Here is a 14936-nt window from a genome sequence, read left to right on the forward strand (position 1 = left end):
GAAAAATCATCAACTTAAGGACATCTTTTTGCTTTCAGAAATTGCCTTTTCTGGAGCCATTTATTTTTCATTTCAGAAGATAATTGTTTTAGAAGCAGCTCGCATTTTCTTTTTAAAATGAGCTATATTGGTGATCTAAGGACATTTCATTGTGATATTTCCTCATACACATACAATGTCCCCTAATCACATTCATTGTTTATCGATGCGTGAAGATGGCATAAAGAATTCAATGAAAGCTGTTGAATAATATGTTGGTAAGGGGGACATGGAAAGAGGAAGAGGGCACTCACTAGGGAGGGGTTAATGTAACTGAAGTATCATATACACATCTGTGAAATAGCATAGTGAACCTCCTTGAGGGCAATTAATATACAATAGAAAATGAATGGCAGGAATGTATACATACCAGGCTTTGTTTGTAGGTGCATAATAGTGGGAAGAGGAGGGAAAAACTGAGAAGATGAAGAGTAAGTATGTTCATACTACTTTATATGAATATATGAAAAGTTGTATTTTTGACAAATCTGCCAAAAAAAAAACAATGCTGGAGAAGAAACATCATCTTCAACAAATGGTGCTAGGAAAATTGGTTATGTACATGCAGATGGATGAAATTCCTCTATATTTCCTCTTTCCCCCCTGCATAAAAATAAACTGCAAATGAATCAAAGATCTTAACGTAAGATCTGAAACTTTGAGCTGGTTGATGGTGGCTCATGCCTGTAATTCTAGCTACTTCAGAGACAGGAATCAGCAGTTCAAGGCCACTCTGGGGAAAAACTGCAAGATTTAATCTCAACTACCAGGTATGTGGAGGGGTGCATACCGGTCATTACACCAGAGTAGGAGGCTGAGATAGGGAGGCTCATTGTTTCAGGCCAGCCTGGACAAAAGAAAAAATGCTTCTGAGATCATATCTCAATAAACAAGTTGGGTGAGGGAGTTCATGCTAGTCATCACAGCTATGACAGTAAGTATAAATGGGAGACTTGTGATCCAAGACAGTCAGGGCAAAAAAATTTAGACTTTTTCTAAAACAAAAACAAAAAATAAGTCATAGATTAAGGCAGGTACTGATGACTCAAGCCTGTAACGCTGGTTATTTGGGAGGCTAAACATGGGAGGAATGTAGTCTGAGGCCAGTCTGGGCAGAAAGATTTCTTCTTAACTTATAACTAGGGACAGTGTCATATTGCCTATCAGAAATCTGTCATCCAAGGGTATCTAGCATGCTGAGAATGGAAAGACCTCATTCCAGGCCAGCTCAGTCTCAAAGGAGGGAAGCTGGATGCAGAGATGCTAACCTGTGATTTGAGCAATTATGAGAAGCCTAATGTAGGTGGATCGCAGCTCAGGTGATCCACTTGATTTAGGATAGGTTCTCTTGGATAGGAATTGAGATCCTATGCTAAAAGTTACCAGTGAAAAACACGGCTGGAGGCATGGCTCAGCAATACAATGCTAACCTAGCAAGCATGAGATGTAAAACAAAACACAAGAAAAGAAAAATAGCAAAAAGGGCTGGAGGCATAGCTCAAATGTCAAAGTGCCTGTCAATCAAGGGAGAAGCCCTAGTGTTCAAAACTTCAGTAATGTCTCCCCAAATTGAAACTTTGAAACACTGGAGGATATAGGCATAGGTTATTATATTCTGAACAGGACTCCACTATTGCAGAGCATAAGAGCAAGAGCTGATGAAGGGGATTGAATCAAAAAGTTTCTGCACATCAAAGTTAACAAGAAAAAAAGAAACAATCCACAGAATGAGAGAAACCCTTCACTAGCTATTCAACAAATAAATAATTAACATCTAGAATATACAGAGAGCGCAAACAACAGCAACAGAACATTTTAATTAATAAATTGTTACTAATATTCCATTAATAAATATACAAATGAATCAAACAGATAACTCTACATAAAATGAAAATTCCCCAACTATTTTTCTTTTAGCTTAATTTTTGAACATTTGATATCAAGTTATCTATCATTCTATATTATTTCTTGTTTAATGTATTGGGTTATGATTATTTAATAGCTTTGTTATTTTCTCTTCTTTTGTGCCAGTACTGAGGGCCTCAAGCTTTTGTCTGGCTTCTTTGCTGCTGGCTGGTGCTTTACCACTTATATCACACTTCTAGTTCCAGATTTTTTGCTGGCTAATTAGAGATAAGTATCTACTGGTGCTGTTTGCTCAGGCTGGCTTTGAGCCTGTATCCTCAGACCCCAGCCTCCTGAATAGCTAGGATTATAGGCATAATCGACCATTTCCTGGCTATGATACCTTTGTAATACATGGTAGCTGCTCAGATAGCCTCACTGCTTTCAAAAAAAAAATTTAAGCTCTTTTGACTCATAACTGTACACATTTGTGGGCTATATTGTGATATATCAATACATGTTTCCATACACAATGTATAATATCACATCAGGATAAATAGTATACTTAGCACTTCAAATATTTATTACTTGTATTGAGACTATTCAAGTCTTCTCTACTATAGGTTACAAAATATATGAAATACCAGTGACAACCACTTTGCTATAAAATGCCTCAAGTTCTTCCTCCTATGGGATTTCCCCTTATACTTGATAACCACTCTCTTCACCTCCAACCTTCATTCTCAGCATCTAGTAATTCCTACTAAGTTACCTTCTCCGTTGTGATGACATCAAGTTGTACTTTTGACAATGACCTCTACTAATATGAAGCTCTTACATGTTACTCCTAGCAGGTATGATACAACAATGCAGAATCAGATCAAATCATAATTTGCATAAAATAGTGTTCTATAAAGTTTTCAGAGATAATAAGCAACAACATACATGGGACCATGCCTACTGTGTCCAGTGTATCTCCATTTGTTTGTGAAGAAGCTTCTCGCTGAGGCACAGCAATTCTACAAAGGATAAAAATAAGATAAGCAATCATTATTTTTAAAAAAGACCCAAATGGAAAACAATAATAATTGAGTTTAGTCTAAATTTAAGCCAACAAATTTATGAAAACATATACATGGTTGGGGCTGGGGATATGGCCTAGTGGCAAGAGAGCCTGCCTCGTATACATGAGGCCCTGGGTTCGATTCCCCAGCACCACACATACAGAAAACGGCCAGAAGTGGCGCTGTGGCTCAAGTGGCAGAGTGCTAGCCTTGAGCAAAAAGGAAGCCAGGGACAGTGCTCAGGCCCTGAGTCCAAGGCCCAGGACTGGCCAAAAAAAAACACAAAAAACAAAAAACAAAAAACATATACATGGTTTCTTAAAACAATGCTTTAAAATACACTTATAATTATGAGGAATGTCCATATATAGTATAATTCAAACACTGCAACTGATTTACATTTTCTTATAAGGAGTGTAAGTATCAAATAAATTCTAAATATCAAATAAAGATGCATATATTTTCATTATCTATGATGGGAATTTGAAAACCAGTGCAATGGCCTAATTTACATGTTGAAATTGTTCGACGATTCTGGATAACAACTCCTGTTTCCCAAACTCTATTTCATAGTGTTTTTGTTCATTCCATCCCACTTTAGACTTTCATGCTTTTATTTTTGCCTGGCATAAACCTAAACTCCCTTTTCTTGGCTGGTGAATTCCTATCCATCCTTCCTAAATTAACTCACTAGTTATTTCCTATCAAGAAGCCCCTGTGCTCTGTAGTCAAGGCCAACTGTTCCTGTGTATGTTAGTAGAGCACCATGAATAAACTATCAAGAGCCTGTTTCATTCAGCTTTCTAAGTCTGTATCTTCTCAAAGATTGTTCTTTCTAAAAAATATTTGTTCTGGGATATACATATAGTAGATGTTCAGGAGCTGCTTATTGAACTGAAATAGAAATGAAGATGTATCTTATTTTGAAGCTAAGAAGAATTGCGCTTTCCTAAGGAAGTCTTCTGATCTGATGAGCTTCGGGCAAAAGTTCTATACTGTATTTTCCCCCTATTGGTCCATTTCCAAATTTAAAAGCATAAGGTGAGACAGAAATGTCATATGACAGAATGCCATACCATCTTGATCATATTTTATCAATAGATTTTTTTCTCCTATAATGTGATTCTTTGTAATGGTATTCTTAATTCTGATAGTTATTAAAGAATGAAAGCATCAGTATCCATAAAGGATGAAAGTACAATTTAATGATAAAATTCTGGCAGATTACGACATTTTATAGCTAATACCTTATAGTTACATTTTTCAGATGATGAAAACACAATTTTCTATAAACAGAATGTAAAGTAAGAGACATTTAATAACTAAAAAGTAAATATTTCTGTGAAGCCATCCAGTTTGCTGAGTTCTGTTACAGCAGCTCTAGCAAGCTGGTACATATTTTCTTACTGGGGAAGTGAGACTCTGTGGTAAGAAATACCTAGAAATGTGGTTTGGCTGTGAATTAGATATTGAGTCAAAACTGAAAGAATTCTGAAGGGAAGAAGAGAAAAGGTCTAGATTCCATTGAAGATACTGTTGGCAGAAAAATAAACTTCAAAGGAGAATATGGTTAGGGCTCCAAAAGAAAAATGAATTGCAGTGAAAGCTTCTACGCTTCTATCATCTTAGACTACGTTTCATATACACAATGCAGCTAGAAATAGAAGAGTGAGAAAGGAGCTTCTGGTGAGGGTTCAGAGTTCAGCGTTCAGGGTTCAAATGAAGAGTACGTTATTGGAAGGGTGATCCTTTTTATACAGTGACAGAGCACTTAGTCACATTGTGCTATGGATGACTAGTTGGACTTGGAAGTGATACAGCATAATATTTAGCTGAGGAAGTTTCTAGGCCAAGTTGTTGAAGGCATGGTTTGTTTCTCCTTGCTGTTTACAGGACAATGTAAAAAATAGAGATCAGTTTCTGACTTGTTCGGTAAAAAGGGATATGAACATTTAGAAAAGTGTTGGTCTATCAATACTACAAAAAATGAGAAAGCTTGCTTTGAAGAGAGCCCCAAAGGGGTGGCTAGAGAATCATTAGCTAAGCTTTGGCTTTTGATCACTGATCCATCTCATCATCAAAGCACAGTGCCTGCCAGTCTGGACCACAGGGGGTATGTATATATATATAAGCAGGATGAAATGAAGGAAAGTTGTCAAACTTCTGAGCTTCTATAGGCAGCAAAGGAGCTGCCAGAACTCTCTGGCTGAAAATTTTTGTTATTCTTTAAGCAACCCTGACAATGGCAGCAACACCTTTTCAGAGGGTGAGGCCATCTTTTTGGTTCCAGAGTATAGGACCACATGCAGGGGTGAGTGAGCTGTGATGGCCTGGAGTACCTACACTGAGCTAGAGAGGATAATTGCAAAGGTTAAAAATTGAATGCTTTTCGTATACATGAATCCCTGGGTTCAATTCCCCAGCACCACATATATAGAAAATGGCCAAAAGTTGTGCTATGGCTCAAGTCACAGAGTGCTAGCCTTGAGCAAAAAGAAGCCAGGGACAGTGCTCAGGCCCTGAGTCCAAGCTCCAGGACTGGCCAAAAAAAAAAAATTGAATGCTTTTTCTCTGCTAGATTTTGGAATTGCTTGTGGCTCATGATTCTTTTTCCTCCCAGTATAAATCATCTGGATTCTTGTTGGTCTGTGATTCAGATACTATTTAGATAAGATCCTCGAGCAGAGTTCACACTGGTGTGGGTCTACACTTTCAAGGTTGTTGTGAGGGAGGGAGTGAATGGATTAGAGGAGAGCTAACAGGCAGCCTGTTAAGGATTAAATTATACCTCCCTCTCAATTCGTATGACAAAGTCCTAACCCTAAGTGCCTCAGAATGTGACCTAATTTGGAAATAGGTAATTGAAGATAAGATTGGTTAAGGGATGATGAGCTCATACTAGTGTATGGTGGGGTTGAATTTGTTATAAAAGGGAGAAATGTAGGGACAGACACACATACAGGAGAACAGAAGATAGACACTGATTTGATACAAATTAAGAAATACCAAAGTTTATCAGCCAAATAACAAGCTGGGAGGAATGTATGAAAGACACTCATGTTTTGTATTTATGTACTTAAAACAAATGACTTACAGTTTGCCACAAGGGGCTTGAAGAATTCTTTTCTTCTTGCTAGGGCTCAAAGTTGTAGATGTAGTTTGAAAACTCTGAGACATTCCCAGACTATCACCTTCATGCTGGTTACCATTTATTTCCTCACTATGACTTTGTCCTGGAGCTGCTTGAGATGCTGACGGTTGGCTAATACTCTAAAACCAACAATTTAGAGAGAAAATTTAAAAACAAATTTATAGAAAAGTAGTTCTTTTTTATTAGACTCTTTAATTATAGTACATCCATATGCAAATAATTTTATGAATTTGTCAAACCTTTGCAATCATGACTTTTGGTAATTCTTTTTGGCAATTCTTTCATGCAGGAAACCTATTATGGGATTTGAATTCAGGGCATTTGTGGGGTAAGGTTTCTCAAATTTTGCCCATGGCTTGGACTACAATCTTCCTACTAAGTGTCCTGTGTTGCTGGGATGACAAGTGCCCAGCTTTTTTGTGATGGGGGAGGGGGTTTCTCATGAACTATGTGCCTAGGTTGGTCTTGAACTATGATCTACCCAATTTTCACTTTCTTAGAGGCTGCCATTATAGGCATGAAGCATTGTGCCCAGCCATAACATTGTTTTTATAAAGATGATCAAGCCATCTATTTGCTATTAAATGTTTTAAAGAGGAAGATAAATATTTCTTCTCATACTTGTATAACTAAAGGCACATTAAGTGTATAATTAACATATTAGTAGTCGTAATCCTAGATATGGCTTTTAAAGAGATGAATGCAAGGGGAAAATTCACTTGTTTTCATTTTGTCTAGGTTTCAGAACTGGTCTTTTACTAGACCATTTATGCTACAAGAGTTAGTGCTATCTCTTATAGAACCTATTATACCAGATTTAGAGCAAAATTTCTGCAGAAGCCTTCCTGTTTTCTGGCCTAGATAAAAGTTAAGGAAATGACTGAGTCATAGATAACACCAGGAAGTTTAAGATATTCATGATAGACTCAAAAATTATGTAGAAAACTAGGAAGGTTTAAGGGCGTTGAGAAACTTGTGACTAATGCTTCTACCTGCCTCAAAATAAGTTACAGAGAAAGGAAAAGAAAGGTAAATTTTCTCTTAGGTTGACATCAGTGAGAGTTCATACATATTGTACAAGGTATCAATAATGGTTATGATAACAAACTTCCAGAGATGTATTCTAGTTTTTTGGCACCATACCGGAGGTGTTACCAGTGCTGAGGTGCTTTTATTCGTATAGCTATGGGGGATGTACTTTATAGCAGTAATTATTCCTCGAATGGCAATGCGCTTTTGCTCCCTGTATTGCAAGTCTTCTACCACCTTCTTCACTTCATTCATAGATGTCACGAGCGAGTCAACTGCAAAAGAATAATTTCCAAGAAGCTGTAAGTTTTTCAAGAACAAAAAAGGGAAAAATATTTAGATTTGCATGGAATCACAAACTTGCTATATAAAACCTCTGAGACTTTGTATTATATTTGACATCCTCTTGTTCAAGTGTCCTACTATGGGCAAACTATTCATCATTTAAACTTCTGATATAGGCTTCTAGTGTGAAGTCTTCATTTGTAGCAGGAATTTTCATACTGATTATAATTCAGATGTCACATTTTAAATAATAAAGTGCTCCTAGTCACTGTACAGAAGAAAATGTATTTTAATTATTTCATGCATATACAACATAGAGCTAACATTAGACCACAGAAAAGGTTAGCAATGTTTAGGTGCTGTCAGCATTTCAATGTTTATTTTTTCACAAACCAGGCAAGTATGCCATCCCTTAAAAAAGGAGGATATGCTCTTTCTAATCTTTTGAATTGTCATACACTAATTCTGCTTAAAAGTACATTAATGTTAGGTTTCTTATCAATACTCCAGTTCTAAATTCAGCATCTTGTTTATTTTGGTATCTTTTTTGGGTAGTACTAGAGTTTGGACTCAGGACTTCATACTTGCTACATAGGTACCCTACCACTTGAGCCTCACCTCTAGTCCTGTTTGATCTGGCTGTTTTTGAGATAGGGTCTGGCTTTTCCTCTTGCCAATCTAGATCATGATCCTCCTATTTCATGCTCAAGCTGTAGCTGCCATGTTAGGCACGTACCACCACAATTGTGTTTTTTCCCCCACTGAGATGAAGTTTGGGGAACTTTTTTGCCAGTGGTTGAGATGAGACCCAAAGAACCTCCTCTCCCCACCAGGTCTCAACTTCACCAACAATCCTCTCCAATGTCAGCTTCTTGAGTAGCTAGGATTACATGCTTTAGTTATCATGCCCCGGTTAATTTTTTTTGTAGTACTGGAACTGGGTCCATTTTGTAATTTAAAGTTAGCATTAAATTATGTTATTCCTTAAATATGGATATGTACACATGCACATAACCTCACAAGAGTAACACAATACAATTGTTAGTATACATGCATATAACCTCACAAGAATAACATAATTGTTAATATTTGCATATAAAATTGCTCAGTCTCTTGGACTAAAATCTTTAGCGTATGTAATCTCATTACTTGCCATTTACCAAGAACAAATCTGATCCTAATGCGTTCAAAATCAATGCATGCTATTATCCCAAGCCATTTCTACATTGCTCCTTTTCTCCCCTTCTAAAAATATCAAAATATTAACTTTAAGAAGGCACACTATGTTTAAGACAAAAGAATCATACAGTGTGTGTTATGGGCTCACTCCTGTAGAAGAAAAGGATCAAGATGACTAAGTGAACATTTTGCTATATATATATAGTATAGAAATTCATCATGTGGAGATTGGCAAGTCCATCAGTACCTTTAGAAGAACGACTATACTTGGAAAATGTTGATGGCACTGGTGGATAAGGGTAGTATCCACCAATAACAGCATTCTTCAGTTTCTCAGAATCAGTCTTTGTTTTAACCCATCGAATGAAGTTTTTAACCTTAGATTCATAGGGATATGGCTGGCCTCTCTGACCTACAAGCACAAAAGAAGAGGGAAAAAAAAGGTCAGTGTAACAAATTGCATGTACTTTTTTTTGTATAAAAGTTTAATATTAAAACAATCTTTCGTATCAACAAGAGAAAGTGTCAAGTTTACTTATTCACTATGTAATATGTACTTTTCCAAAGATGGCAAACAGGGCTGGGGATATGGCCTAGTGGCAAGAGAGCCTGCCTCGTATACATGAGGCCCTGGGTTCGATTCCCCAGCACCACATATACAGAAAAAGGCCAGAAGTGGTGCTGTGGCTCAAGTGGCAGAGTGCTAGCCTTGAGCAAAAGGAAGCCAGGGACAGTGCTCAGGCCCTGAGTCCAAAGCCCAGGACTGGCCAAAAAAAAAAAAAAAAAAAAAAAAAAGATGGCAAACAAATCCCAAGATAGACATATTAGAACTTAAATGCACTAAAGTACAACTATCTACAATATGCTAAAATGACAGAGAGAAAAACAACAATAATTCTTTTCCTAGCCATCCAGATGATGGGCATGGTCTGAAAAATAACTGAGTTTTAGAATACTCAAGAGCATAGCATCATGTAAAAACTATACTGAATCCATGAGCTGTCTTTAATTTTTATTTTTGAGCTCAGTCTTTAAATTGGAGGTTTGCTTTTCTTCTCTTCTGTGCCAGTCCTGGGACTTGAACTCAGTCAGGGCTGGGTCTTATTCCTGAGCTTTACTGCTCAAGGCTAGTACTCTACCACTTGAGGTACAGCACTTCTGGCTTTTGGTGTCTAGTTGGAGACAAAAGTTCCACTGACATTACTGTCCGGGCTAGCTTTGAACCAACATCCTCCGAGCTCAATCATCTGAGTAGGTAGGATTATAGGTGTGAGCCACTGGCACCTGGCTAAATTCACATTTTTGATGCATATTTAAAAGTGGTATATTTAAATTAGATACTTTTAATGTAAATAAATGCAGGTATCAATATTAATATATGATACACTTTTCCCAGAATTCTTTTGACAGATTTCTCATTGCCAACATGGTAGTCCTCTGGTAAACACCTCACCACATACAATATCCTCATTTTTTCAACTTGGAAGTTTTGTCTTATTGGTTTTGAAGGGAACAGACACAGTTCGGTTTTAGGATCCTAGTAAATAAAAAAAAATCTGTAGATGTTCAAGTTCTGTGTAGAAAATGTCATTGTATTTACAGGTAGCCAATGCATATGCTTCTGCATATTTTAAGTGATCTTTAGAATAAGAAGTTAATAAAATACAAATGTTATACAAACATTTGTTGTATTGTTTTGCTTAGGGGATTAATGATGACAATGAAATTAGTGCATAGCACACACATATTTTTCAAATAATTTTTATCTGAGGTTGGTTGAGTTTATGAATCATAGCCCACAGATACAGAGAGACTGCTTAGCAACAGACGAGTGGTGAGATTTTGTTATACAAATACAATTTGAGATCTTGGGGCCAAAATTTAACACATTAAAAATTTAGTATAATTAGAAAATAATGTTAACAGAATCCATATTGTGGTGTTGAATGTAATTGTTTTCAATCTAGCAAGCAATTTAGGGTTATCTACACTCTGTATAAGCCAGCAAATAAAGTTAACCAAAGACATAAGTGAAATTCTCCAGTGAACTACAAAATCATTTCCTTGGTCAATAGTAATCTAGAAGCAATATACATCCTAGGCCAAATATTCTTTGATAAAAAATTATACAGTTATAGTAAGAGCAAATAAAGCTACCTTACAGTTGAATACTATAATGTACTAAAGAGTTCTAGTAAAATGGCATTGTATTACATGTTCAATAAACAAAAAATGCTCACCAGCAAGGAATACTCGGCTCTCATCTGTAGTGGTGAGGTAAAGCAGTCTAGGTACTACGTTGTTATTTCTGACAACCCTCAACTGTGTACACATAAAATATGCCACTGTTGAAAATGAAAACACAAAATTACTTTTGCTTTATGAAGAGTACATACCATGATAAGTATCTAACATAATGCTTCTCAAACTTTCACAAATATCAAAATAACATAGGACTGTTGTTAAAATGCAAATTCAGAGTCCATGGGTCTAGAATAGGGCGTATTCTAGATTCTGTATTCCTAGTAACGCCTCTGTGCTACTGGTGCTGCTTTTCCTCTCACCACACTTGAAGCAACAGGGATTATGCTGCAGCTTCTGCTGTTGTTTTGTATCAGAAGCTTATTCTTTGGAAAGCAAAGGGGCTGCATAAAACTAAAGTCATTTGCTTGTTGTGTAAATGAAGACTGCCCAAGTAGAGAGAGAGAGAGAGAGAGAGTGTGTGTGTGTGTGTGTGTGTGTGTGTGTGTGTGTGTGTACTGAGGCTTGAACTCAGGGCCTGGGCACTGTCCCTTAACTTTTTCACCCAAGGCCAACATTCTACTACTTGACACATAGTTTTAATTCTGGTATTTTGCTGGTTAATTGGAGATAAGATTTTCTGAGGTTTGTCTGCCTAAACTGGTTTGAAACTGCAATCCTCAGAGCTCAGCTTCCTGAGTAGCTAGGATTATAGGTGTAAGCCACTGGTACCCAACCTGCCAGTTCATTCTAATGGGGCACATAACTGAAGAAAGCTGAGCTACTCCATGATACTTTCACTGATTGCTTCTGATTGAGTGAAATCTAACACTGAACTCCAAGCTACTATGAATCCTTCTATCAGCACTATAGAGTATTAACTTCTATTTGTTTATGTAAATGTTTTGTATTTCTTATGTAAGCTCAATTAGAAGTGAAGACTCAATGACAAGGCTTTTGTAATCTATTTCCTATATCTTGCTATCCTACATAATAAGCTACGAAGGACCTTCAAAATGAGATTAATCTTTAGTCTTCAACTACTTTTAAAATTATCAACTGCATTTACCCACCTACCTATTAATTTATTCATAATATTTAAGTATCATAACTCAACATTATTTTTACTTCATCTGTTCAAACAATTATTTTACAAACTAGGAAATAACTAAAGGCAAATTCATGAAACCTCACAAAAGCAGGTTTTCACTTCAGAACAAAAATTACTCCAAAGCATAACTATAAATTTGCTATGTACATTAGTTACTGGATCTTTAACTGATAGCAATGAAGACAAAGGAAACCTATCCAAATTTTAAGAAAACTTATAACTTACGTTGTTTCCTTTAAAAGAACTATATAGACATGAATAATAAAGAAACTTCTAAAATCTGCTAGGATTTGTGCTCTTTCCCAGCTAGTGAGTGCTTGCCTACCAAGCTGCAGGCCCTGAGTTCAAACCCAATGCTACTAAAAAATAAAAGAAAGATATATTTTGCGTTATCATAAGAAATATAAAAATATGAAAGAAATGTTGGCAATGTTTAAGTGAGAAATCCTTACCCCAAACTTAGGTTAAACAGAGAGTTGGTTAATGTGACTACAGGGAAAAGTATTTGGCCATAAAATCCTCCTGAAATGAGGTAACTTAAATATCAGCAGAAATCATCACTGCCAATCATTTTTATCCCCAGAGGAGTCATAGGCATTGACCTTGGAAACCCATGCCTTGGTTATAGTCAAAACTCTCCTTCCCAAAGTTGGGGACAAGGTTCTGTTATATCTAGATATATTACTAAAATGTTCTCTCACAAGCTAAGGGTGGGGCTGGGAATATGGCCTAGTGGCAAGAGAGCTCGCCTCGTATACATGAAGCCCTGGGTTCGATTCTCCAGCACCACATATCTAGAAAACGGCCAGAAGTGGCGCTGTGGCTCAAGTGGCAGAGTGCTAGCCTTGAGCAAAAAGGAAGCCAGGGACAGTGCTCAGGCCCTGAGTCCAAGCCCCAGGACTGGCCAAAAAACAAAAACAAAAACAAAAAACAAGCTAAGGGTGAAATGTAATGAAACAGAACTATGTAGTACTGTTTTATATAGAGAATAACAGCAGCAGAACAGTACTGTGCACAGTCTCTAGGGCTCCTAGTTTTCTACAATATCTAGCTTATTGCTAGTTAAAAAGTTAGAAGTGGTAAACAATGGAAATGTTTCCTAATGCTGTCCAAAATGAAAGATAGCATATCATACATAAAATAGCTTTATGCTTTGAATTTGAATAAGAAAATACTAAAATTGTTGAAAATATTAAATATACCTTTTTCTTATCATGATGAATCTGAAGACTAGCCTGTTCTATGATTATATATAATAGGGCATCCATACAATACTTTCCAACAGAATTAGTGGGAAAATACCTTATATATGAATATATACATGGGAAAAGTCAAACCCAAAGTAGGCAGAATACTGACCACTTCCTATAACACACCAGCCTAATATTAATTTAACATTCAAATGGAATCAAACTTACCATTCCCATTATTTAATTAAACAGTCTGTTAATCCTTTCCCAGTTAATGCCATATTAGTAAAGTGCTCCATGTTCTTCAGTGAGCCTACTCAGTCAATTTCCAAATAGATATCAATGGAATTGACTGCCTGTGTTTGTTACACTGAATCTTAAGCATTTTTCATGACAGTAATGAAGCTTGAACTCAGGGCCTCAAGCTCTTCACTTTTTTGCCCAAGGTTGCCATGCTACCACTTGAGCCATACCTCCACTTCTGACTTTTTGCTAGTTAATTGGAGATAAGAGTCTCTTGTACTTTCCTGCCAAACCTGGCTTCAAATCAAAATCCTCAGATCTTATCCTTCTGAATTATAGGCTTGTGCCATCAGTGCCTGGCTCTTAACGCATTTTTAACATGTGAAATTCTAACAATGATAATGGATAGGGACATCTGTTTTCTGCAAAGCTGGATTTAATCCCAAGGAACTCTTGAATAGACAAGAAGGTACTTATTATCTATAATGCTAATATGATATTAGTATAGAAAAGATTTAAACATGTTGTCAGACTGAGTTTGCTAACTCATATCATGTCACCTCTGCAAATCAACTTATTCTACTATTTTTAAAGCTAATACTCCTTGTTCCCAAAATAAAAACAAAAGTATTAAGAATTGGGTACTTGGGTAAATATTTTCAAAGATTTCTGGCTGAGATGTAGAAAAGAGTTCCACTATAAATGGTTGCTCTGAAGTTCCATCAGTAATGTGAATCCAGCGATATGACCAAAAATCTTCATGGTTTTCTAGAGGGATAGAATATTAAAAAAATTAAGACAGTTGATTATATGCATATGAACACAAGATTGTTTGCTAAAATAATTTTTCTATTTCCATTTTAAAAGTTTACCTCTCTTTTTTGACCTCTGGACCCTTCCTACAAAAGATAAAATGCCAATCACATCGCAGATATAATTTCTTGGCTTATCTTCCAGTTCTTGTCTAAAAAAAAAAGAAGACACTCCAAATTATAAAATAGTTATTGCACCTTTAAGCAGTGAAAAAATAATTCTTTTGTCATGAGTAAAAAAATGTGTATCTGTATAATTGCTACAGTTTCATTTGGCATAGATTTTAATAAAATGATAATGAATTGATTCTTAGTAATTAGCATTTAAAATGAATATTTAAGATATCTTATAAGGAAATATTTTAAATGTTCATGAATTTATTTAGCCAGATCCAAAACCATTTTATGATTATTATAAAAAGGTTAAGCAGACCTAAGAGTTGGTAAAACACAGTAATCATTAAACTCACCCCTAGTTTCAACCATTATTAAGCTTACATTCTTTTATTTTTATTTTATTTTTTTTTGGCCAGTCCTGGGCCTTGGACTCAGGGCCTGAGCACTGTCCCTGGCTTCTTCCCGCTCAAGGCTAGCACTCTGCCACTTGAGCCACAGCGCCGCTTCTGGCCGTTTTCTGTATATGTGGTGCTGGGGAATCGAACCTAGGGCCTCGTGTATCCGGGGCAGGCACTCTTGCCACTAGGCTATATCCCCAGCCCAGCTTACATTCTTTAGAAGCAAAATTTA

General features: G+C 36.4%; 1 protein-coding gene across 1 annotated transcript in view; it reads right to left on the bottom strand.

The window, feature by feature from the left end:
• Positions 1-14936, bottom strand: part of Radx (RPA1 related single stranded DNA binding protein, X-linked) — a 66290-nt gene that overhangs the window by 33542 nt on the left and 17812 nt on the right. Inside the window, exons 5-11 of the mRNA XM_048335332.1 lie at positions 14250-14341; positions 14023-14145; positions 10833-10937; positions 8840-9004; positions 7243-7403; positions 6043-6218; positions 2830-2903 (exon numbers count right to left, since the gene is read on the bottom strand). Coding sequence (XP_048191289.1) covers positions 2830-2903; positions 6043-6218; positions 7243-7403; positions 8840-9004; positions 10833-10937; positions 14023-14145; positions 14250-14341 — 896 coding nt within the window. The remainder of the gene's footprint in view (positions 1-2829; positions 2904-6042; positions 6219-7242; positions 7404-8839; positions 9005-10832; positions 10938-14022; positions 14146-14249; positions 14342-14936) is intronic.

This window comes from Perognathus longimembris, chromosome 28, assembly GCF_023159225.1.
Source record: "Perognathus longimembris pacificus isolate PPM17 chromosome 28, ASM2315922v1, whole genome shotgun sequence".
Taxonomy (NCBI): Eukaryota; Metazoa; Chordata; class Mammalia; order Rodentia; family Heteromyidae; genus Perognathus; species Perognathus longimembris.